The 26,875-nt window shown below is 39.7% G+C and overlaps 3 protein-coding genes across 6 annotated transcripts in view; 1 reads left to right on the forward strand and 2 right to left on the reverse strand.

Moving 5' to 3' along the window:
* Nucleotides 1-549: 549 nt before the first annotated feature.
* On the reverse strand, nucleotides 550-7,498 carry zgc:158785 (uncharacterized protein LOC791214 homolog). Its single transcript, XM_044350534.1, has 3 exons — nucleotides 7,065-7,498; nucleotides 4,984-5,190; nucleotides 550-2,506 (listed from the first exon to the last, which is right to left on the reverse strand). Exons 1-3 carry the CDS (start codon nucleotides 7,311-7,313, stop codon nucleotides 2,348-2,350), a joined length of 615 nt encoding a protein of 204 aa, XP_044206469.1. The 5' UTR covers nucleotides 7,314-7,498; the 3' UTR covers nucleotides 550-2,347.
* Nucleotides 7,499-18,671: 11,173 nt separating this feature from the next.
* gjd6 (gap junction protein delta 6) lies at nucleotides 18,672-20,755 on the forward strand. Its single transcript, XM_044360117.1, has one exon. It carries the CDS (start codon nucleotides 19,002-19,004, stop codon nucleotides 20,205-20,207), a length of 1,206 nt encoding a protein of 401 aa, XP_044216052.1. The 5' UTR covers nucleotides 18,672-19,001; the 3' UTR covers nucleotides 20,208-20,755.
* Nucleotides 20,756-21,757: 1,002 nt separating this feature from the next.
* Nucleotides 21,758-26,875, reverse strand: part of sh3gl3a (SH3-domain GRB2-like 3a) — a 42,248-nt gene continuing 37,130 nt past the window's right edge. For all 4 annotated transcript variants that reach the window (XM_044350713.1, XM_044350786.1, XM_044350625.1 and 1 more), the window contains one exon: nucleotides 21,758-26,002. In XM_044350713.1, coding sequence (XP_044206648.1) covers nucleotides 25,800-26,002 — 203 coding nt within the window. In that variant the 3' untranslated portion in view covers nucleotides 21,758-25,799. The remainder of the gene's footprint in view (nucleotides 26,003-26,875) is intronic.

Genomic DNA, 26,875 nt, shown 5'->3' on the forward strand with positions numbered 1-26,875 from the left:
TCAGACATGTCTGAAAACATTGGAAAAAATATCTGGCTCAGATTTGTCTTCACCACAATGAAATTGAGGTTAATGGAATTTCATTCGTGGTGCTCACAGCACAGAGAAATGCAAAAAACAGCAGCAACAGTGTGTTTCCAGACACATTGTCCTTGTAACTCAGGATAGTTACAACAGGTGTGTTTCCATTCACCTGCTTTTATGTGTCTGAAGAATGTTTAAAAATTGGAACTCATTTGACGTTACAAACAAAACAAAAAAATACAACTTACTGTCGAAATGTGTCCATTTCACTCAATGACTGGAGGGCTGAATGGGGGGCTAAATCAAGTGGTTGAGTCATATGATAAAATAGCTCCAGTTTGTGCCCCTCATGCATTAGCTTTACATTCAAGTCACAGAGTTCAGCATTCATTTCTCTAAAATACTCTGCCCAGAAGGTCATATAATATATAATATATAATAATATATAATCACCTGAAGGTATTTCCCAGAATCTTCAGACTCCTTTAACCATCTGGATGAATAAAACAGATTTTTAAGTCCAAGTTGCAACTCTGTTTCTGATCCAGGTAGCCACCAGCTACCATCTTTATTTATCTTTCAGAGAGATGGATGCATAACTATAACTGTAAATGTAACGCTAATATATGAGAGGCACAAACTGGAAATAACCATAAAACTGCAATGTCTCCAGTTTCTTTTTTTTGTTGCATGTTTTACCTCTTCCTTCATTTTCTGTATGTTTCAACCATCAACTGTTTGATAAGGGGAGGAGGAAGGTAATTAGAATTTTATTTTATTTTATTATTACATTAGTTTTGTGTAATTTAGCTTCTGGCCATCACTAGCAGCACTCAAGTCAGTGAGAGAGGAAAACATCTTGTGCCATCTTTGATTCTACATGAATTTTACATGAATTACCTAAATCCAGTGTGCAGCTGGATATTATTCTCCATTATTCTCACATTCTGCAATGTGAGATAAAAAGCTCAGAAACAAAAAATAGAACTATAAAAACCATATCTCTGTGGCAAGTATTGTATCACATCCTTCCTAATTAGTATAAAACTAATGTTGATTTCTTGAATAATGTAGACTCAGTATATCATGCAGATCAGTGAATGTGCATATTGTATACAGGTAGGATGTAGTATAGAATCAGTACACAACTATCATTTGTGTTGACTGTAATGGAGACTTTTCTTTTTTGGTCACCATCTGGTGAGTTTGTGCTTTGTCACAGGCCACTCAGTGACTGGACTGTCCAGGTTTCAGGAGACAGCAATGTCCATGAGACATATTAAGACAGTTTTTGAATACACCTTGGTGTTAAGGAATATGCCAAAGCAGTCATGCCCTGCCTGCTCAAAACCCAAAACATAAAGAGTAAAAAGGAGCAGAGTGTCGGCTGTTCATTATGTAACTGTAATGTCTCTGCTTTGATTGTAGCATGTCATCAACCTTTATCACCATAGCAGCTGATAGAAATTATACACACGAGTAACACAACAATACATATGGGTCAAGAGACAAATTCATTTACAAGTGTTCAAATCTTTATGTGATCTTGTAATGTCTTCTTGAATATACTTATGTAAAAGTAATTGATTGCCAAAACTATTTCTTCAGAACGTAGTTCCATTGAAAACTGCTCACAATGAGGTCTGTGGGCTACCAGAGTAACAGAGAGACTGTCTCTGGAAAGACTTGTTCTCTGATTGTATTTGTTTGAGCAGTTTTCAGTTTTTGAGCACCACAAACAAACCGGTGTGGAGACTGATATCTCCAAATCTGGACGAATAAAACCCAAAATTATCTGCTTGGACTTTGTGAGTTAAAGAATGAGTCAGTCTGACAGATGACATACTGACTTCAGTTGTTGTTCATTTTTACAAGTCGAGCACAATTTACAATGTAACTGTTAGAACTAACAGTCATCAGTTGGTGATCATGAGCTGAATCCAAGTGGAGGAAAAATGAGTAGATCGTCACTAGAGCAGCACCATTGTCTGGAAATGATGATAGTGATTGTCACTGTGGACTGAATTAATGAACATGTCCACTGTAGCCAGAATGACTCTTCTGATTTGGAGATGGTTTCACAAGATGACATCACTGTAAGACAGACTAGGATGTCAGAAGTCAGACATCTGCTCCTTAGACGCAGTTTGTCCCCACACTCACTTTCAAGTTTGGTAGAAAAAAGGTTCAGAGGCTGGTGTAACGGTCTCTAAGCACTCTAACCCTGGCATGAACTCTGCTGCTGCCAGGATTAGGACGTGTCTTGAGCTTTGTTCCTCTCTCCTCTTATATGTAAGGTACATTCAGTAATGTAGAGTGGAGTCTACACCATGGTTTCTTTGTTGGTCGCTTTGCAGAGGACATTTATGGACAGGCTCTGTTGGTTGTGTGTAGTGTGGCCAGGCAGGGGAATCTGCAGTCGCACTCTCTGGTCTGTCTTCTTCCACGTCTTGAACAGGTGCATGTGGTAGCGCACAGACACCTGAGAAACAAATGACCAATATATTTCAGTACAGCTTGTAAAGGTCAAATACAGTATATTGTCACAGGTAACACTTTACTTTAAGCCCCCTTTTAACATTTATCATCAGTATATAAACCTTTAATAAACTGTTTATAACACTATAATGTGACATTTTACGTGTTTATTAATGTCCAGTATTTGCCAACTATTATAACTTCTCCTATGAAGACATATCTTATAATATTCCAACAGTATCTTACTATATTGTCATCATTATCTGTTAATACTGCAGCCTCCATACATTTATAAACACTTGTATCTGCTCACAACTGCATCATAATTTGTCATAAACCATTTATTAAATGTTTATATACTGCTTGTAAATACTAAATACAGGGACTTCAAGTGTTACCATGTCATGAGACCATAGTTGTGATCTTTATCTTTATTTTGCTTCCAATTACCCAAAAATAAATAAAATTCAATAATACTAAAATATAAAAGAATAACATTTTAAATAACAAACAGCTACAACATAATGAATAAATGTGAAGAGATTGTAGCATTGACTATGTACACTGAGTGTGATAGGATATCAAACTACAGTCAATATGTGACATCACTATGAGTTTGGAGCCAGTCGTGGTCCAGTATGCAACTTAAACAAATGTGATGTAGAAACATGAAGCGTTCAGTGCACAAACACTTAGAATGGACTTTACAATGAAGTATCAGAGACCACAATGCAGCAGTGAAAGTTTTAAAATGAGAAATACTTATATATTCGTTCTGGATTTTTCAGTTAGGGAGAAGGACTGATTATCATTTTAAGAATGAGGTTAGAATTAGAATTAAGTAGGTAATTGAAATTTTGTGGAAAAAAACATCAGAGACAAATTATTATTCAAAGCAGAGTATTTTGCCATTTCTGGAGGGATAACTCGTCACTAAAGCTCATTGTCTGGGTTTTACATATTTCCAGATTACACTTAAAGATCCCCTCCAGACATGTTTTCAGATACAAAATGACTCTGCTTGGAATAATAATTTGTGTCCAATATGAATTTTTCACAAAGCAGTTTAATTACCTACCTATAAATTCTTAAAAAGTTTAACTGGTGCACCATGATGGTAATGTCCATTCTCAGAGAATGTCCACAAGGAGGCCTCGTGTTTCCATATCACACTTTACTGGACCACGACTGGCTCCAGTCATAGTTGGGATGTAACAAAATCATCTCATACACAGAAACAGAGAAGCTTTCCTCCTTCAGCACATGAATGTGAAAACAGCCTTCTAGTGTCAAACTGGACATGCATCATTCTGTACAATGAAGCTCAAACATCACAGTGGTAGAAGACTTTAAGGTCACGGGGGGTAAAATAAGCATTTGTTAGGAATGTTTTAGCATATGCCAAAGTACAGATGTGGCCTAAAATATCGGCACCCTTACACTTTTTTTTTAAAAAAACGAAATTTTCTCTGTATTAAGTTGAAACTGACAGACGTATATGGTATCCATCATTCACTGTCTTCTGTAAACATAGGGTTGGTGTGATTAACCAAAAAGCTTTAATTTTGTTTCATCTGTTCAAAACACATTCTCCCAGAAGTACTGTGGCTTGACAACATGCATTTTGGCAAAGTCCAGTCTGGCTTTTTTGTGTCTTCCTCTTAGAAGTGGGGTCTTCCTGGGTCTTCTACCATGGAGCCCATTTTCATTCAGACGGCGATGGATGGTGCGACTTGATTGACTATTGTACCTTGAACTTGAAGATCAGCTTGGATCTGTATTGAAGTTTTCCTTGATTCTTTCTCGATCATTCGATTCAATCCTTCTGTTTTCCTCTTGGGACCACGTCCAGAGATGTTGGCAACAGTTCTATGGGCCTTTAACTTCTTAATAATATTGTCAACTGTGGTCACAGGAACATCAAGCTCTTTGGAGATGGTCTTTTAACCTTTACGTTGACCATGCTTTGGAATGACCTTTTTTCTAATGTCTTCAGACCACTCTCTAGTTTTCCTCCTGTTTTTCATGCTCAATGTGATGCACACAGTGGCAAGAAACAGCAGAGTGACTAATTTTCTCCTTTTAAACTGGCTGCATGAGTGATTATAAGATTGAAAACATCTGTGATACTAATTTAAACACAATAGTCTGCTTAAAATATCACTACAAATCAGTTATTTCTTCTAAAGGGTACCAATGATTTTGTCCAGGCTATTTTAGAATGTCTTTGTAGAATTAACATGAATTATATTATTATTATTATTATTATTATTATTATTATTATTATTATTATTATTATTATTATTATTATTATTATTTTCACAACTTTTTTGTTTGTTCCACTGCAAACCAAACATAGACATGCACTGATAATAATACATCTTCTAATTTCAACACTGTTCAGGGCGAATGGTGCATTATTTTAATAAAATGCAAGGGTACCAGTAATTTCGGCCACATCTCTATGTTCCCTGAATGTACCATTGTCCAGAAGACGTATATGGTGAAGAGGGCTAGCGTAAGGACCAGGAGCCCCAGGGCCTCCATGCCGTTGGTGTAGTAGAGGTCCATGGCTCCCTGAACACACAGCCATCCTGACAGACTGGCCAGAGGTGTGATGAACAGGAAACACACTGCGTCACCACACAGCGTCCTCCTCTGCTGCTGCATGGATGGAGAACACAGCCACTGCAGGGAGGAGGAAGAGGAGGAGGGTGAAGGCTCATTAACAGCACATGACAGAAGAGTTCAACCTTCTGCTTGCCAATATGAAATTTGGCCAGCAGGTGGTGCTAAGTTCTTGGCTCCTGTTAACTGTTACATGCAGTCAATAGTAGTAGCAGAGGTAGCAGTGGTACTAGTAATAGTATAGAAGTAAATGCTATTAATGGTATTAATCTGATATTTGATATGAGTATATATTGGAATTATTAATTTAGACAACATGAAAATGATAAGATATGAGATGATAAGACATGATTAAATGGCACTAAGGGTGGTTAAACAATAATACTGAACAGAGCTATGGCCATGATTTTAGAAATTATGAGGTAATCGTGAGTTATTATTTCCAGTTATTTGGAGTTTTAGCCATGCTAGTGGCATGGTTCTATCCATCGCATTTTCTGTTGGGCCACCACTTTGGATGAATCCTGCAGACCTTTCTTCTACCACTAGCAACTTGACAGTTGTGGTGAGAGTGTAATATTAATATAATTACCACTTTAAAATCTATGAATATGCAAATATTTTACATCAAAAGTTTAACTGCTGGACACAAGATGTTTTCTACTTCACTCTAAAGTCTATTCTCAGTGTTTATACACGGGAAGCTTCAAATTTCCACATCACGAGTTGAATATTGGACCAGGATTGGCTCCCAAACTAGTTGTGATATCACAAATCATGCTCATAGGCCCACCCACAAAAAAAGATTTTTAATGAGCACAGAGAAACTTTCCCCCTTCAGAAGATGAATGTGAGCACAAACATCATTCTGCACAGTGAAGCTCAAACATCCAGCTGAAGGAACAAGAAGAAAAACACATTTTTAACGGCTTGTAAACAGGGAAATAGGTCTGTGACAAAGTGGGGAAGAACACTCCATTTATCCCTAATTACACCATTTAAACCTTACAAGTCCATACTCGATTGTTTGTTATAACCACAGTTACATCTTTATTCTGTATACTCACTGTAGTCAGACTTCCCCACAAGGTCTATGATTTTTAAATTATGATCAATCAAAATACAGCATTCGTATTATTAATCAACATACTAAAGTTTTGCCATAATATTCTTGGCAAATAATAGTTAAGCCAATAAAAGTGAAAGACCCTGCACACCCCCACAGGTGTTTTCAATCATTATGGCTGATTAGACCTCAGCTCAGGTTGAAGTACTGTACAGTCTGTAAACAGTCACACATCTAATCAGCCAAAATAAGAGAAATTCCTGTATGGGTGTAAAGGACCTGCTGTACAGGGGCTGCCTGGAGTCTCTGAGGCCCATATTTAACTGCACTATAGTAGTAGTAGTTGTGTAATACTGTAATGCACTTTGTTTCTGCATGTGTCCAGTATTGCCTGACAGCAGGCTTATTCTGTTCAGTACTGTGTAGCTTAACCTGGCAGAGCACATGGTGCTTAATCAGCAGATTACTGGCCATGACCACACATGCAGCAGGAAGACGAAGAGGCCACTAATACACCCTCCTGTCCTGTCCTCTGCAGAACACCAAGGGAGGGAAACACCATCTAATCTGGCTGTCAAGTTAAGTGGCTTTAGTGGTACAAGCAGTCCAGCAGGCACTCCAACGTGAAGGCAGCGACTCATAAGGGAGCTCCTCCCACTGACGGTGACATCTGCTTTCTCATTGAGAAAAAGAAGTCGGCCTATTGCATGCACGGGTGACACTGTCTGGTTTGTCACCTGCTTCATCTTTGTGGATGTGAACTTATATTTCAGCAAGGCTCAGCATCACATTAATGAACACTTTAACATTTTGGCAAATATGCTTGTTCACTTTCTGAGAGTTATAAAATGACATTGCTGTGTATTACCTCAGTGAAAGGTTTTGGCAGGCGTTCCAATGCAAAGTGGTGGTGGCAGAGTTCACAGTGACTGCTGTTGGAGGCAGTGAGCCAGTGCTCCAGGCAGGCCTGGTGCACCATGGCCAGGCTGCCAGAGCACTCACAGGGGGACAGCAGCTCCCCCGACACACTGCCCTCATGGCAGATCCTACAGAACGGCTCCTCACTGCACAGAATGACATGCAGAACAAAAGTCACGTCACAGTACAGACGAGACATTACTACTCACTAGTTCTGTTGTGTGTCTTTGTAGTCTTGTTGTGATTCATTGTACAAATGGGGATAACAGCACACATTTTCAGACAGCCTCGTGATGTTGCACTCTGTTGTTCACACGCAAAAAACGACAGAAGTAGTTGTGTGAAGAATGAAAAGAGAGCTGGAGAGAAAAGAATAAACCTACTACTTTCTCACCTCCACACACCTGGTCAATCACTGCCTAAAGTGAGTGTGGTTTCAGATTGTCAGACACACAGTCGGCTCCTAGACTGAACCCAGTATACTGACCTTCACACAGTGAGTGAAGGAAAGCTAATAGGTGCAGTTTAGAGTGGTATGAGATCACTAAGCTCAGAATAGAAATCAGTATGACGTACTGATCTGGATTTTAAAAAAAAGTATTATACTGTGGTGGAAGACATATTCAGATCCTTTCCTTTAAGTAAAGTACAAGTACCTCAAAATTGTACTTAAGTAAAGTACTTGAGTAAATGTACTTAATGACTTTCCACCACTGTCTTTGGAATATATCAAATTATTATATATATTAGGAAGTAATAAACATGTGTATGGGAATCAAAAAAGGAGATTAAGTGATCAATCAAAGACACAAAATATACACAAGACACCAGAACTGGTAGAGAGAGAGAGACGGAGCAGCAGTTCAGAGTGGAGCAGGTGAAGGTGGAGAAGGTGCACAGATATGGATGTTAATACTGAACTAAATACAGATAAAAACACATTTAAATGTCTTTAAAAAAGAAAGTTAGAAAAAGTTAGAAGAGAAACCATACGTACAGTTGTACGTCAGACATACAGTAGCTGAGCGGGTTTGTTTCGTGTTACCTGTCAGCTGCAGAGTCCTCAAAGGGAACGTCCGTGTGATAGTGTGTAACTTCTTGGTTGCAGCTGTCGAGCTCCTCCTCCAGCCTGTGTTCAGGCATTAACTTGACGTCTCCCACGCAGCTGGACACCCAGGGGCCCAGGGGTTCCTCTGCTGTCATGTCTGCTATATGAGGGGCCATTCACTCATGTCAGGAGCATCTCCTCTGCTATAACACAGAGACGGACAGGATCAAGCTTCTCAGCATTCAGTACGTCCCATCTTTACTTTGATGTGTTATTCATCAGGACTCAGAGTCTGTTATCATACAGACAACAGTCTTTTATTGGATGGATGTGGACAAAATTTTAAATTATAAACTTGACAATCCACTAATAAGTTAAAAGAATGTTTATGATCTAACCTGCTAACACAAAAAAGGATCATATTTTTAAATTGTGATTAGCTAAAAAAAATGCTATTATTAATCAATGATATATAATCATATATAATCAAACAATATATGAATATACCTGCAATTTATACTGTATGATAACATATATGGTGAAAATAAAGACATAGTTATATATATATATATATATATATATATATATATATATATATATATATATATATATATATATATATATATTTAATGGAAAAGTCAGTGTATTGTAAACGTAACCTACATGGTGTCGTATTTCCACACATATATCTGGATAATAGACATTTGTTTTTGCTTCCTTTTAAAAAGGTTTGAGCTCATCATGTAACATAATACAAATATTTCATTAAATTAAATTAAGATTGTTTGGTAAATTAGATTGGCCACATTTTAGCCCTGTTTTGCTCTACATTACAGTATACATTAGTATCTATCTAAAAAGAGTTGAAACAAAAACCATACTGGACAAAAGTCATTTAAAAAAATCTACCTACTACTGTTAATAAAAGTATTAAATAAATGAGAACAGACAGAGATGTCCAACCCAGACCACAAGCTTCTTATCAGTGAGCTGCTGGGTGAGTGATGTTCTCCCTGCTTGTTGCTGATTAGTAGCATCAGGAGCAATCTGAAGGCAATGTTGACTGTTGCAAAGCAATTTTTCATATATCAGTGTCTCATCCAGCTGTCCCCTCTTGGGTCAAGCTTTACCTCTTTTCAGGGTGTTATGTTTTGTCTCGAGCCAAGGCTGTCTGAGAAGCTAATCCTTTTCTGAAAGTTTAACTAGGCCTGCAGAGAGTTTGCCTGCAGACTTTTGGAGTAACATTCACCGTGACAAGACTGCACTTTGATTGTACCTCAGGTGTCTCCTTAATTGATTAAGTTGTCAATAAACATTTAAGCATAAGACATCCTAGGCTCCTGATATAGCTGAATTAACAAGCTCAAGATTTCCATAACAACTGTAAGTGTCAGTTCATCAGCAAGAAATGCAACTTCCACTGTCAGACGAGAATGATGATATTGGATGATTCTGCAAAACCTGGATTACATTCAATGACATAATAAAATGCACAGTATGTCCAATGTCAGTGTTTTTAAATTCTCAATAGCATTGTAACTATGGTATCTGTAAAGTAAGGGAAGATTGTGGTCACAATGATTGAAAAAGTTAATTGCAGGTCTGTGACGGGGGGTGAACTCTGGTCTCTTGTGTAAAAGTCAGACGTCCAATTTGAACATGATTCATAATGATGGTGTGTTGTTAAATCAGAGTGAAGAGAGTTCACACCTTCAGATACAACACTGTTTGATTTTGTCTTTAGCATGCATCCACGCTGTGTTTTTACATATTGAAATTAGATAATGACATTAGTGTACACATATTTGAACCCATAAAAACAATAAATAAATAAGCTCTTATTGCCCTCATTGATATGCTATACACCCCTGGACACATTCCCCATTTGTCCATGCATGATATGTCATTCTATCTGTGCAGTATAAGCCACCTCTATGCATCTAACAGCTCTAACGGATCCAAGCCTCAGCAGAGCAGCTCATAAGATGTTACAGCAGGGAGCATGGTGAGCTTCAGGGCCAGCTGGCTGCTGTCCCTCTTCTCTTGGGGAGGTGTAGTAGAATTATAAGCTCCTTTATCTGACAGGTTGTAGAGGCAGAAAACTAACATGCTGCTTCAAAGAGTGATAATAAATGCACATACTGAGAGCTAGGTAGTCAGTGTAGGAGGTACACTCAAAGCAATGATTATCATGTACATATAGAGCATCTGCAATTTGAATGTGTTTGAAACTGGAGCCAGTATGACCTGAATTTCACTACCAACACCGATTTTGTCTTTTTCGTTCATTTTCATTCCTTTACTCTGCTGAATATAAAACGAAACTTTTCCTAAAAACACTATATAACAATGAAGTTGTGTTGGAAAATACACATTTGCTGTTCTGGAGCATTTTAAGCATGGAGCTTGAGTCAGGACATAGTTAGCCTATTAGCATTAAAGACTGGAAACAGTGGGAAACAACTAGCCTAGCTCTGTATCGACACCTCCGAAGCTCACTAATCAATTGTGTTCATATTAATGTTGCATCTGGTTAATTTAACCTGCATAGTTGTTGAATGTATTTGGTGTTATGTATAGGTTATTAATGACGAAATAAAATCAAACCAAATCATTCTGTGCACAAATAGCTTTAATAAGGACTATTTGTGCTTTTAGAGGGAGTTATCCATTCACCCAGCTCTTCTGTGCACGTTCTTTGGCTACAGCGTGGATCATCACATACAGTCTGTGAGGTTTTAGTTGTTGTGTCTGTACACAATGCCAGATATTTTTCTCAGGAGTTGGTAGAGACCAAAACAGAGCTAAGAGTGAATATTGGACTGATAGATTTGTCAAGTGGTCAGAAACATCATTTCATATGGATGCTAATGTTGCTCTGTGTCTGTTAGATGTGTTAACAGGCAGTATTGTTTGCTAACACTTTAGCACAGTGAGAATCTTTGAACTTGTTTCTAACCTGACTTCTGATAAATAAGTTGAAATATACTTCCTGTCACTTGTTTTTTTTTTTGTTTTGTTTTCTTTCTTTCATATATACATAGAAAAAAATTATTAGGACTCAATCTAGCCAGAAATCAGTTGAGAAAATGGAAAATTTTTTTGCAGTGTACATTTAAACTGTAATGTAAACCTGTATGTGAAGCTCAGCAGTGAGGTGAGGCACACACATAACATTTGCACTAGAGCTCACACTCTCTTTTCAGCATTATTATAAAACACTTCATTTGAAATCATACAATACACAAACTCTCAAACTCTGTTTATGACAAACTGCTGTTCATCACAAACACAAGCAGAGAACACATGAATCACAACACTGAACTGCTGCAGAGCCAGTCACACATGGAGCTAATGACAGCTAAGCCGATAGGTTCCAAACAACAACTTGTACAGAGTAACAAGTTAATGTCTAACAGTAGTCTTACCACCAGCTTGACATCCACAAATGCTCTGTGATGGTGTTTGTTCCTTCACAGTGAAAACCGGCTGTTTCCCTCGGTGTTTATCAGAGAGAGAGAGAGAGAGAGAGAGAGAGAGAGTGTGTGGAGGCTTCTCCTCCGAAAGCCTGCCAGCAGATTACTGTGGCTGACGGACGGCGGTGAGAATAGTGAGGGATTAGACAGAGAGGAAAGTAAGGGCCAGACCAGACAAATGGAAATCACATCAGAGTGAGTTACACCAACCAGGAGCGCCACCTCACCATATCCCCCTTTTAATCCTGTTAGGGGGCTACCAGGCAGGCAGCAGAGCGAGCCCTTCACTGGCCTCTCAGCTCCAATGCTAATGTAGGCTGGAGCTGCTGTGTTATTGTTGTGTTTGCTTTAAGACAGGGGTACTGTATGTCTGTGTTCTTCATCCTCAATCATTTGAACTTAATGTCTGATCTTAATGTTGCTTTAACATGTTTATAAAGCTCTAAGAAGCTTCCTTCATTGTTTTATGTGCCTTCATATTCACTCAGATCCTCCTATAATCAGAACTACAGTCATTAGAAAACTGGAGCTTTTTTAAATTCTACTCCCAACCTGTGGAGAACCTTGTCAAGGAGTGTTAGGGAGAACCTGCATTCTGTGACAGGGACAGTTTAAAGGACAGGTTCACAATTTCTCAAGTCTGTCATAAATCAACAGTCAGGTGTCCGTATGAACAGTGAAAGAGGTTTTCCTCTCTGTAATCATTCCTCCTGTTCATACTGGATATTAAAAGTTCCTTCAAATGTGATTTCAATGTAAGTGATGGAGGCCAAAATCCACACTGTCCACACAGTCATTTTGTGCAAAAATGCATTCAGCAGTCTGAGTTAGTCATATCAAGTGGATATCTGACACATTTACAGTCTTTTTAGCATCAAATGTCAGTGTCAGTGTTTCCCTGTTGAGCTGTGGTGGAAGAATAGTAACAAAAAGAGGGACTTTGCCACTAAAAAGATTGTAATGTTGAAAGATATCTACTTGATTTGACTCATTTGGTTGATTGAAGCTTCATATTAGCTTCAGATAAATGAGCAAGAGATGAATAAATGAATAAAAATGAATGAATATTTATTTGGGTTTAGTTTGAACAGAGCAAATAAATTCCTCTGAAATCAACCACTGCTTTTAAACTCAATATAAGTAACTAAAATAAGTGTCTCAGAACATGAAAGAAAGAACAAGAAATATTAGGAAGTGATAGACCTGAACAATATTCATTTGTCTTTCTGTTATCTCATTGTTGTACATTCTCTGTACGGGTGATGATGAGACACTGTCAGGAACTTGGTCTGTCTTGTGCTGATGATTGAAACAGTCAACCTCCCAAAATCCTGAGGACAACACAGAACCATGAGACAGCCAGAGTTTCAACTCTCACATGATGTATGAAGTATCATGACAAAAATAACATCTGTAATACAGAATCATTTTTTTCACCATGAAAATATAATAAATACTGACAATGTGTACATTATATAGTTTATCAGCAGGATTAAATTGAAAATAGTGATAGATTTCTACACTACTATAATAATTATTTCAGACAATAATCCACTGATTTTGAGTTATGTACATTGAAAGAACTATTTTTTTTTTATTTTGGTCATAGAAATAGTCAAAGATGTCTGAGTGTGGAGGAGATTAGGAGCCCAGACTGTGTTCTAAAGAAACCCCCTCTATTCATATTTATGGTCTGCTCTCTCTTTCTACACGTAAGCTCAGATAAAAGTCTGAAAAATAACTCCTAAGCACAGGGGAGAAAGAGAAGGACTCTCTGTGACTGGCAGAGCACCAGTCCCTCTCTTTCTCCCTCTTTCCCCTCTAATCCTGTCTGTTATTCATTCCCAGGCTGCTCCTGACAAAGCCCAGAGGGAATGCACATCATTGGGAATTCCTTCATGAACAGACTGAGAGGGTGGATAATTCCTTTGACAGCGGCAGGAGAGCGGAGCCCTAGACGTGTGGGATTACCGTCCAAAATAAAAACATACACAGGGCCCCGTCACGCCGCACTGGAGAAAAGCCACTTCCTGTCCTCTCCGTGGCTGGCGTTAGACCCGGGCCTGTGGGGCACTGCCTCTGGCTGCAGGTCTGGGTCGGCTGATGTTGTGTCTGAGCTTTAGTCAAGGTCTATTTACAATCGGCGGAACCCTCAACCCCCCTCCTCCTTTTGCATTGTGTTAAATGTGACGGGGGCCTTCTCTAATCCTTCTCAGGGCAAGAGTGAGGGGCCACTCTCCAGTCTATCGATCCCTCGCTTCATCAGGTCCCATAACAGCCATTAAAAGATGTTAATCCAGCATGCGCCTCAGTCTGGATCGATAACAGACAAAAGCACTGTAGGAGGCTGTCTGGACATTAACACACACACACACACACACACACACATGTGCTTTATGCTTCACCTGCACGCCACCATCATGATAGAGATGATACTGCTGCACCTGATCCTTGCAGATATAGGAGTCAGTCTTGGTGAGAGTAAAGAAAGTGTAAAGGTTTGTAGGATGACATCTTAAAGCCTAAAGTTATTATATGGGGGTGAACCTAAGTGCAGATAGAGGCACAGAGGCAAGGAGACAAGGCCGTGGTAGGAAAATGTATTTATTAATGCAGGCCAGAGGAAACTAGTACTGGTAGCTGTGAAACAGTGGCAGAGGCTGGGGCAAAGGAACAAGTCTGGAGCGGAATCTGTGGAAGCTGATGAGACAAGGGACAGGAGACAGAGCAGACAGGACTGCAGGGAACAAGAGAAAGAGCGTGAGAACAGGATACGGCCAAAAACCCTCAGGATAAATGCAGGAAAAAATGGCTTGAAGCATAGACTGACTGAGCAGAGGCTATGATCTGGCAGTGTGGATCAGGCAGGGCTGAGTACAAGTAGAGGTCTTGATTATGGAACGGGTTGCAGCTGGTGGGGCTCTGCTGTCTCCACTCACACCATCACACAGAGAGAGAGAGAGAGGGAGAGAGAGAGGGAGAGAGCCACTTGGGAAGTGGCAACTGGTAGAGAGACACAGGACTGAGGCAGGAATCATGACATAAAGTGTTTTTACTGTTCTGAATGTCCGTCATCGCTTCCTCTGGCTGCATCTCACTGTCTCCCTGATCTCTCTCCAACAGCTCTGAGTCTTCTGCACATAGGTGTAGCGTTGGGTGTGGATGGTAAGGACATGACCCCACCGATGTCTGAATTATATTTTCCCTCCAAATTCTGATGTTATATAATTAAATATTTTAACATTCTCAACGATCTTGTCGGTTTAACTTCACTCTGGGTGAGGTCCATGCAGAGGTGCAGGGGTTTATGTGTTAACCACATAAATTTACAGCCAGTGGTGTGTTTGCACTAGACTTAAGTGATCATTGACCAATTGTCTGCATTAGAGATTGCAGACAAAAAAAGATCACATATTATTATAAAGAGAGACTTTAAACATTCTGTTGAGCAGGCTTTTCTTCATGATTTATTTCTCAGTGATATCACAAGGTTATGTGCTAGTCCTGACCCTGAATCAGCCCTTAAGCAATTTTTAATTCCTTAGCAAATAAACATGCTCCCTTTAAGAAATACAGGGTAAAAAATAGATCTAATCCTTGGTTCACACCTGAAATCTCAGAGATGTTAAGGGATGTAGCATTGGCAAAATCACAAGGTCCAAAGTCCTCTATTGATTGGCAGATCTTTAGACAGTTGAGAAACAAATGTGTCAGGGCAGTTAGAAATGCTAAGTCATGTTATTTTGTTGATACCCTGTCCGATTGAAAATCCGGCTAAATTTTAGAAAACAATGACGTCACTAAATCATGCCCTACTCAAGCATCTTCCTCTAGAGTCTGTACTTGTATCAGATAAAGAACAAATTGGTGATATTTTAAATAGGTATTTTATTTCTTTTGGTCACCTGTTTGAAAATCCAAATCTATCTACACTTCCTTCAGTTGAAGACAGGCGTAGTTGTAATAACAATACCCCCTTTGGGGAAAGATTTTCCCTTCCACAGTTCTCTGTTGAGGAGCTTTCTGATGCCCTGGCCTCAGTTGACCCAAAAAGGGCTATTGGAACAAACCTCTAGACAGGGGCATCACTAGAGATTTATGGATAGGGGGGCTAAGCCTTTACTCAGGGGTCTGGGGGAAGGAATTTTTTTAATTTTTTTTTTAACTAGCAATAGGTGTAAAATCAATCAAAAATATGTCTATTTGGTCAAGTTGGCACACAGTAGATCTATCTCTTCATAGTTTGTATTAAGCACAGATCTAATATGACTTTAATGCTATTCATCTACTTACGACAGGCACAGATCAAGCAATGGTATTGAAGTCAAGGAATGCTATCTCCCCCTTCAGCTCTGTCAGTCTCCTCCATCTTGCTTCTCTCCCTCTCCTTGCCTGCTTTTAGTAACACGTTATTTTATCAGTCACATTTACAAGAACTCAAGGCTTAATTAGTGATCAACCAGTTTAAATTTGTATTTGTCTTTAGTGGCAAAATCTTCTCACCTGACTAGCCTTTGGCGGACTTGCAGCCTTTTTTGAAGAAATTTGGCATATCCATCTACAGGCTGAGGAATTGAGGGATATAAAATTGTGATATGATCAACACAATGTGACCTTTTCCCTGACATTATCTGATTATGAACAACAATCTATGCCTACTGATATGATTGTTTCGAAATACTTAAGAGGCGTATAAAAGCAATGTAAAGAGCTGTCAATAACATTATTTCTATCTCTTTCGCTCGTTCACACTTTGGCTGGCTGGCTCGTCAGCTACTTAGTATCACGTTACTGTTGTATAGCCTCTTGTCTTTTCCTCACTTAAACTCAAAGTTAGCGAATGTTAGGCAGGTAATAAATGAGTAACAACTTGATAACTAGCCTATTATTTGCCACAAATTCATATTGGGGATAGGTTCACTCTGTAACTACTTATGTTTCTCTTGGTAAAGTTTTGTCACAACTACCGTTACAGTCTCTGCCAAAGATGGTACAGGAATTGCAGAGTGGGCAGCACAGCCAATGGAACACTGGATTAGAGCAGCAGCAGCCTCTCCCAGGTCCTAGCACCTGACCCTCTAGGTACATTGTGAATTTGGAGATGCAATGGCACAATTCGATGAAGGAAAAATGAATGAGAAAAAACTATTGATGATTTAAACTAGTAATGTGCATTTATTTTGGGGGGACTATAGAAAATTTATGGGGGGCTAAAGCCCCCCTAAAATAGACAACACCCCTGCCTCTAGAATACAAGACTCTTACTGCTGGCGGCACCTATAATAGTTTATCCCTTAACACAGTTAATCAATAATCACTTGCGTCGCTTTCTATCTGAGCATTGCATTTTAAACTCCCATCAGTCTGGACATAGAACTTTGACAGCAGCATGCAAGGTGGTAAATTATATAATCTGTTCTCTGGATAAGAAGGAGTGTTGTATTGTATATTATTGTATTCTGATTGACATTGTGGGTGTATGTGATGTGCTGTTGTGTGTGGCTTTGTATTTTGTATTTTGTATGGTGTGTTCTGTGTGTTTTTTGCTTTGTACTGTTTGTCGTTGTGCTGTTGTATGTTTTGATTGTGGGGGACTCCAGATGCAAATTAGCTTTGAGCTAACTCCTGCGCAGTGCATCTTTAATGTTTAAAAACTGCACCTCTGAGTCATTTTTGACAGCAACCTTTGAACACCATGTCAAACAAATCACCAAACCTGCCTTTTTCCAGTACATCCAAAATTCTGCTGCTCGCCTGCCCACCCACTCCCACTCCTGTGACCACATGACCCCCGTCCTACAGAACCTCTCCCTCTCCCACAACAGATCCAATTCAAAGTCCTTCTCCTCACTCACAAAGACCTCCAGAACAAGAACCTCCTCCAACCTTACCGACCTGCTCCATCACCACACTCCTTCCCATAACCTTTGCTCCTCTGATACCAACCTCCTGTCTCCACCACTCAGGACAAAGCACCAGACCTGAGGTGACAGAGCTTTCTCCATAGCTGCCCCCTCCCTCTGGATCTCTCTCCCGAGACGCATCCGAGACTGCATCAATCTGTTCATGTTCAAATCACTAATCAAAACTCATCTTTTCAGAACTGCTTTTAATTTATGATTAATGTGTTATATGTTTTTAGTTTGTTGTTTTGTATGCAATATGTTTTTAGTTTTTAGTCTATGATATGTGCTTTTAGTGTGTTGTTTTTCTATGATCATCTCTATGATCAACTTTTGTAGTGTACCCTGAAAAGCACTCTATAAATAAAATGTATTATCATTATTATTATTATTATTAGTAGTAGTAGTAGTAGTAGTAGTAGTCGTAGTATTTGTATTAGTATTAGTATTATTATAAATAAAAATGAAAATAGAAAGTGGGCAGAGCACTGAGACAGAGACTCAGACAGGGCTTGCCAGGACTGTTTGAAGTAAGGAAAGGGGTCATTGAGTGTTTTATCTGGGGGACACACTGATTTGATGCTAGCAGACCTTTCAAGGGTCTTTTTTTAAAACACAGATAAGAGGATTGGCGAGTGGCTGGAGAAGAGCAGTCAAAACAAGCCCTGGAACAAAAAACCTCACCAGACACCATTGATATATTAAGGCTTAACTCTGGAAGGCCATATTTTTACCAGTTCAAACCCTATTTCTTAATTATTTTGACTCAGTTGTGTATCTAAACACAACTTTTATGACCTTTTTCTGTGTATATCAGCTTCCAAGGGTTTTCCGGAATCTGACAGTGAGCATGCCCGTCTGTGCTGGTCATCAACACTGCAGCATTTAAAATATGCCTCTCCATTAAAGGAAGAGCCCATTAGCTTTCAGAGGACTAATCTGTGAAGAATGCTCTATCAGTCGGCACTATCAGTGAGTCCTCCAGTAGAGGAAGGGTGATGTCTCCTGGTTTTAAAATGGATCCTAAAGACAAGAGAGAAGTAAGTGCGCCAAGTGACTCATGTCAAGTGGACATCCTTATCTATGAAAGATGGGGTGGCTCTCTCTTGCAATGGCTCCACTGCTCTGAAGGCAGGCAGAGCTGGGGAACATTCAGGCAGAGAGGAAGTCTACTACAGGCTAAAGCAAAGGAGGGAAGGTACTCTGGTTATAGAAGAACATTCTGACTAAGAAATGACAAGCAAGAATTTCAAGAATTGAGAGAAACTCGAGAACAGAAGGTAGTGTAGATTAGGTGGACAAGTTTAGCCAAGATCAGGTATTCTGCAGAGTAGTTCAGGGTGTCATCAGGTCCAACAGGGTAGGAGTTCAGGAAGAGGAGAGGTGGATCTCTCCAGAGCAGACTGCTCTACTCCAGGCAGCTCGTCCCTCCTCGAGGCAGCCGGCAGCCACAGGCCACCATGACGGAGTGGACTCTACTCAAACGTCTCCTGGATGCTGTTCATCAGCACTCCACCATGATCGGTCGTCTGTGGCTCACTGTCATGGTCATCTTCCGGCTGCTCATTGTTGCTGTGGCGACTGAAGACGTGTACACAGATGAGCAGGAGATGTTTGTGTGCAACACACTGCAGCCAGGATGCTCCACTGTCTGCTACGATGCATTTGCGCCCATTTCGCAGCCTCGCTTTTGGGTCTTTCACATCATCAGCGTCTCCACGCCGTCCCTCTGCTTCATCATCTACACGTGGCACAACCTGTCCAAGCTGCCCCATAATGCCAGCCAGAGGCAAGGGCAAGGACACGGGGATTTCACAGGACAGGCAGGCCCGGATGTTGGGCGAGACAGCGGACGGGAGGCATATGATCGGAGCTGCGACTCAGACAGCTGCTCCATCCGCTCCCATAAGCATCTAGGTCACAGCCTGGCAGATGTGCTGGAGGGCATCACTACCCAGAGCCTACAGAGGGGAGACCCCAACAACATGGTGTCCTTCAGCCAGGCCCGTGCTTGCACCTACAAGGAGGGGATTGCAGAGGGTCACATTGTCTCTGGAGGGGTTCTGTCCAAATGTTATGTCTTCCATGTATGTTTACGTGCAGTTCTGGAGGTGGGCTTTGTCCTGGCCCAGTGGAAGCTGTTTGGCTTCCAGGTGCCCGTCCATTTTCTGTGTTCCTCAGCCCCCTGCAGCCAGCCAGTGGACTGCTACATCTCCAGGCCCACAGAGAAAACCATCTTTCTACTCTTCATGTTTTGTGTAGGGGTTTTCTGCATCCTGCTCAACCTACTGGAGCTCAACCATCTGGGCTGGAAGAAGATCCGCCAGGTGGTGAGGCTGAAGGAGAGGGCATCCTGGGGGGGTTGTCCAGGTATGAGAGGAGGATATGAAACCTTCCCACCAGATAGTCCCTCTCTCACCTCCTCTCTGGGCTTCAGGAACATGACCAGTACCACCTCCCTACCCACTTTGGACCTGGTGGTGGGTCACCAGCCCAACTGGACCTGTGCTGCCAACTGTGGCAGAATGCAGGAGACTGAGGAGGTCAGAGGGACAAGACCGGAGCAACCAAAGAGACAAGACTGTCAGAAAGGAGAGAGGCAGCCTCTGAAGAGTAAGAGGGAAGTCAGAGGGTCCAAACAGAGGAGTGCTGAGGTTTGGATATAGTCTACAACCATGGGGGAGCATGTTGCTGCCTTTATTCATCTACCCATGGATCTCACTTTGGAATTCAAAGGGTCCCCAGCAAAATGATTGGTTTTCCCCCAAATTACAAAGAAACACATTTTTTTAAATTCTTACCTCTAGCTGTTTGCAGTTTTTGTTTGGGATGTTCACAGCATTGAAAAAAGGTAATTAAAATGGCAACATATCTTCCAAAAATTGGTGCTCGTTTTTCAGGATAATCCATAGAATGTGCTGTCAACTGTTTTTATAGGGACTATTTCCTCAGTAGAAAGTAGTTCCAATGAAAACTGTATACAGTGAGGTCCATTCATCTCCACTGTATTGATGACGAGGTGGAAATCTCAGATATAGATATCTCAAAACACAGACAAATAAAATCAAAGCTATCTGCATTCCTTGATATTGCTGGTGCTAAGGGAGAAAATGGGATTCCTTTTTCATCAACTAATATCTCTCTCCCGTTGGATAAGAAAAAAACCCTTCACATACAGAGTTCCTGGAGCAAAATCTTATTACCTGGATGGACAGAGCAGTTATCAGTTAATAAACTAAAGCTTCAACACCGCCTTGAAAAATAACAATTGAATGGAGAGATCAAAATGCTGTCACCAATAAATGTTTGCCAATTCTGGGTGAGTCTTAAAGCCTGAAGACACTCAAATATGTGATTTAAAACAGTGCTTACTGTACCATGTGAGTTTTGGACATCATAATGGAATAGAAATCTATGATTGTGGATGTATTATACATGTTCAAGTGCAATGGATGAATAGATGTCTGGTTAGTAAAGAGTATGAATATTTATTTAGAGACTGATCACTGATGAGGGTTTAAGACAGTACTTTCCAACTGTTTTTGCTCATGATCCCTTAAAAAGTCATGTCTACTCGTTACCCCTCAGTACAGGTTGGGTTGTCAGCAGTTTAGTCATTTTTAGACTGTTTCATTTTTAATAGGCCTGTAGGATAAACCTATACATTATTAAATTATATAGTAAAAGTAAAAAAGAAAGACCCCCAGGTTCAGAACTACTGATTTAAGGTACATTATAGGCCAAAAGTATCTGGACATTACATCCCTGTATGATTGTTGAACATGTGAGTCCAAAACCATAGGCATTGATCTGCTGCTTTAACAGCCTTCACTCTTCTGTTGAAGACTTCCCATCAGATTTCTTACCTGGCTGCATTAGTAAGGTTTCTTATCACTCAACATCAGTGTTGGGTGATGAGGCTTGGCTTGCAGTCAGCAAACTTGGAAACCATTTATTTAAGGAGCTGGCTGGCTGCTCAGGGGTATTGTCATGTTGAAACAGGAAAAGGCCAAACATAAACTGTTGACACAAAGATGGAAGCACGCTGTTCTCTCAAATATCATTGTATGCTGGATCATTAAGATTTCCCTTCACTGGAATTTAGGGGCCCAAACCAGGAAAAGGAGTCACATAACAAAAGTACGTCCACATACTTTTGGTCACATTTAAATCACAGATAAAAATGCACACAAATAAAAAACACACGACTGGCGGCTCAATATTTGCTTGTCATTTATTTACGCAATATATTTATTAATATATTCATTTACAACATCTATAAAACACCTCTTGCATAAATTATGCTACTGAAAAAATAAAACACAGAGATGCGCAGCCAGTTTCCTTTGTTGAAGTTGGTTGTAAAATGAATACTGAGGAGAGAATTTTGTGGACTGCAAAGGCAAACAGAGGTACAGTGTTGAGAGATCTTGGTTTAGTGTATCAAAGAGTCAGTCATTCATACTGTGGGGCTAACTGTGAAAGATAAGTGAAACTAGGCTGATCTTGAATTCAGTGTTAAATCGTCTGTAAACCCAGTCAAAGGCTTGGAAATGTTTCATGAAAACTGCATTTATACAGGAACCTGATGAGAAGAGATTCTTCTGCCAATGTTTTCGATTGTTTTACAAAGAACAGTTTAAGACTGGATGCAGGATTAAACCTTGTGATTCCTTCCATTCTGTGAAGTAATGTGTGTCGCACGTAGCAACTCTGTGCTAGGAACTCCCCAGTATCCAAAATCCATCATAACAATCTTTTAGAAAAATCATCATCATGCAACGTCTTGAACATCTAAGCAATTGCAAGCTAACAGTAAGTATCCCAATACATTTTGTGTATTTTCTCTCTATTGTATATAAAGTATAGTTAGTCCACATACAATAAAAGATGAAACTAAATAATGGAGATAAAGAGTGTAGTCCATCGAGTACGTATTGGAACCAACACCCAAAACCTGAGTTTAGGTCTGGGTTATTTCTGTTCACATTAACAGTAACTCTGTGCACAAAACTAAATTAAGGAACTTCACAAATTTCTGGAGAAAAAAGGTTTTTGTGGAAACACCATTAGAATATTTGGAGTGCCTTGAATTGTCAAATTAAGGCTAGCATTCAGCCAGCTGCTAATAAAGGCTGGTAAACATAGAGACCTGTTACAGTGGCTTACATAATGACTCATTCTGTATAATGTATATTACCACAGCACTAATTCCATCAGCACAACATTAAGTCAAATAATTGTTTTATATTTATTATGCATTAAAACAGTAATTAGTACATTTGTTCATCTGTCACATTATCATTTAGTTTTTATGTGGATGAAATATATAATTAATTTTGTCTTAGTTTTTGTTTTCAAAGGTTACTTTTAAATTTTGTCTTTGATCTCATTTCGTTCAGGAAAAAATATTAAATATTTTTCGTTGTAGTCTTTGTTGATGAAGTGAACAATCCTGTTGCTTCTACTTTGCAGGGTTTTTTTTTGAGCAATGTTAAGTTACTGTTAAGTTACCTGCAGATGTTTCAAGACTTCCAGATGCTGGAAGTCTTTTAATGTGAAATATCTGTGCAGGAAGTCTTGACTTTCGTTGACAGTAACTCGCTCAAAAAAAAAACCCCTGCAAAGTAGGAGTAGCTGGAATTGGTTTACCAATAGGATAGAAAACAGTATTTCTGTCAGAGGAGAAAGTGAGAGCAGTAGAGTGGTGGTTATGACATGACTATGTTGCTGTATTGATGGAATTAATTCTGTGGAAATGTACATTGTGTTGAATTTATCCAGACAACAGGTGATCATAGAGTTTGCATCAATGGATAACAAAATAAGAGCAGACCAGAGAACAGGGAGGTTTCTTACTAAAATATCAGAAAAGAGAGAAAGTAAGAAAACATAAGGAAATTAGAAATAAAGGTATGTATCGAATCTGGTCTGGTTCTGTCTGAAGTTAAATAAAGGTAATTTTGAGAATTTAAGGTAATCTCACCCTCTTTTCTAAACTGAATGTTGTCAGGAGAGACGACTGCTAAATATCAGGCTACCGAGGTGTTTTACCAACTCATGTCATGATGGAACTTCCTAAATAAACAGGTTTATCAGCACAGCCAAACTGTAACTGCAGGTCTTTACTTATTCTACTGCTCATCACTAGCTAATAAGAGAACTGGAATGAGTTTCACAAGGTAACAGGATCCTCTACTTCCACAGACATCTACGTCTGATTTTAGATGTGATACAACCATTTTTCCAATCTAGATTACAACAATTGAGATAGTGGATTCATCACAGCACAGTACAATGAACATCTGTGGTTATATAAATCTAACTATCTACCATTTTGACTTCACATATATATCTGATATGGTAGTGATTATTACCCCAGTGTGAACGAGACAAAGTGCAACGCTGAAGAAGAGGAAGAACAAAAACATTAACAAATAAAAAGGTGCATGTCCATAAACATATGTGGTAGGTATATTCTAAAGCTTCAGTGCAATACAGACGACATTTCAAAAAGCACTTTCATATGGTTTCAATGTGTCAAAGGCATTCATCCTTATCTGACAGAGCGGGCGGTACAATCCTTACATCATGTCACAATAAGTCAGAGCATGTAAACAGAAAGAGAGGGACATTCAGAGAGATGAGAGTTCACTTCAGTTCCTCGCAGTCGTAAAAACGTGTTCTGGGCGACACTTAAGAGCACAGCAGGCAAACAGGCAACGTCAGTAATGGAGAGGAGGAAAGACGTGAACGGAAAGGTACAAAGATACAACACAAGACAGGCTGAACTGGACACAGGCAGAGTCTAACGGAGGAGTAATACACATCACGTACAGTCTACCATGATCTCAGTGCAATGTGAGGTTTTCAGACACCGGTGAGTTCAACTGTGAGTTAGGTGTGATCGCTGTCCGACGGCTGTGGCTTTAAAAAGATGAACAAAACTACACACATGATAAAAACATGTAGAAAATAAATAGCAGTGGAATGTTTGTGTGTGAGGGAAGAGCGCTGTCGAGCTAAAGCCAACATTGATCAAAAATTTAAGAGTGAGAACTGAAGTTCACATTTTAAAGGATCATTTTGGTTCGTTACGTTGGATGTTGTTTTCGTAGTTTTAGGAACTATTTCTTTGTACACATCATCTGATAACATGGTGACATTACTACAACAAGGTTCAACAAGGAAAGAATCAGGCGATTCAATGGTTTCTCCAGATTATGAAACCAACAACATAAGGACATAAAATGCTTTTAAAATATGAAACGCAAAATCAGTAGAATACAGGATTGTAGCAGCCATATTGGAGGTCTTGGTGACTAATAAAAGCTGTGCTTTTCTAAACATATGAGCTGGCCATCATCTCATCAACTGTTCTCACTCTGTATTTTTAAAGAGTCAGTTCACCCAAATTACAAAAAAATACATACATTTTCTCACTTACCCCTTGAATTTGTTGGATGTTTTTAAATGTCACTTTTCAAACATAAAACTATATGTATGGTAGAATACTAGGTGTAAAAGAACAAATGTGTTTTTGTTAAGTAATTCTGTAATGCCAACTGATCATTTAACTTGAGACTTCAATTTTTGATGCAAACACAAAGCCTCTATCATTTTTTTGGGGATAATTACATAATAATTTACAGGATTCATAATACCCTATAACATTTGTCATGTTCCTCATGTGGCTGTAATGCAAAAAAAGAGCTAATGCAGTCATGATGTCCATTGTGCACTTCAACGAAAGTTAAGGAGTCTCAAGTTGTGGTGACGGGGCAAAAGCAGGCAGACAGCCTGACATAAACTTCTATAACATTAAACAGCCTTATAGAAGAAGAACTGACAGGATGTAATCATCCTGTCAGTTCTTTACATCGGCCTCTAGCCTTATCTATAGTACTCACAGGATGATTACAGAGTTTGATGACTTCTTGACATTTTCACCTCAGTCAGACACAATGGGTCCAACCAGGCAGAGGGTCCCACTTAATGGCTTGGGTTTCAGTTGGCTTCAGGTCCATAAATATCGACAACAACAAAAAAACAACAATGCAATCAGTGACATTTGATCTTACGTCGGCTTGGGACAAAACTACTACCTCTCTGGCTCGGTTTGAAATTCAGAAGACAGAATATTTTTTCAGCTTCGCGTTGAGCCGGCCCCACGCATATTCAGGACCGAGTTGAGTCGAGGACAGAGGCTGAGTGTGATGAGGCAGGAAGGAGTCTGCAGAGGACTTGAGGAGCCAGTCTCACTGAGGCAGAGGGACGATGACCTCCACATAGTTGACGGGGAAGAAGCCGGACTCGCCGTTGATCATGCCCTCGTACCAGTTCTCGTCGATCCGGTTGGTGAGGATGATGATGTCGCCCTCCTTGAAACCCAGCTCGCCCTCATTCTCCGGCTCAAAGTCATAGAGGGAGCGACAGCATGGCTGGTCCAACACCTCCGTCTCTGCACCCAAACACAGGAAGACATTTAGAATTATTCAATTATTACATCATTCTTGCATTTTATGATGAGAATTAACTTTCCTACCTATTTCATGTTAATGATGTGTATATACCGTAGGGCTGCAAATGAATAATCATGTTCATCATCAAGCTAGTTCTCAATTATCATTTGGTCAATAAATGAAATATGCCACTATACGTTTCCAGAACCCAGTGTGACAACTTTCAACTGCTTTCAACCACTTCTCACAGTCTTCGTCAATACTGATACTGAGCAATCTCCATGACGACTGAGTAACCTCCATCTGCTGATGAAGACCATGACATGGGACTTAAAGTTTCTGAAAATGCTGATAAGTGGACCTTGAATGGAAGGAGCTCACTCAGTTGTCAGTACTGAGTATAAATACTAAGATAAATAATAAGTAAAATACTAACAGACTCAACAAACCGATGAAGACCACAAGATGTGGTTGAGAGCACCAGAAGAGGCTAGTAACCTTGAGTAGATGTTCGTTCAGTTGTCAGTACCTAGTACTAATACTGAACAATCTTCATGATGATGAAGACCATGTAATGTGGTTGAAAGTTCCAGTAAAAGCTGGTAGGTGGAACTTGAGTGGATGAAGTTTGCTCAGTTGTCAGTAAAAAGTCATCTCCATGACAACTGAGAAAACTCCATCTGCTGATAAAGACCGTGAGATATGGTTGAAAGTTTATGAAAAAGCTAGAAGACCTTCAAATCAGATTTTGTGTCAAAATGTTGCGTCTGTCAAAAATGAACTTTTCAACTTAAATAGCTTGTTTGATCCAAAATCCCAAAGATTCTCAAGTGAGGGGCTGTAACCTGCAAATGTCTGGCGTTTTTGCTTGA

Source organism: Thunnus albacares, chromosome 1, assembly GCF_914725855.1.
Source record: "Thunnus albacares chromosome 1, fThuAlb1.1, whole genome shotgun sequence".
NCBI lineage: Eukaryota > Metazoa > Chordata > Actinopteri > Scombriformes > Scombridae > Thunnus > Thunnus albacares.

Coding starts and splice junctions, on each gene's coding strand:
- zgc:158785 (XM_044350534.1), bottom strand. CDS start 7,313: ATGTCTCGTCTGTACTGTGACGTGACTTTTGTTCTGCATGTCATTCTG. Junction 5,191..7,064: donor TGCCAAAACCTTTCACTGAG/GTAATACACAGC, acceptor TCCTCCCTGCAG/TGGCTGTGTTCTCCATCCAT. Junction 2,507..4,983: donor TATACGTCTTCTGGACAATG/GTACATTCAGGG, acceptor TTTGTTTCTCAG/GTGTCTGTGCGCTACCACAT.
- gjd6 (XM_044360117.1), top strand. CDS start 19,002: ATGACGGAGTGGACTCTACTCAAACGTCTCCTGGATGCTGTTCATCAG.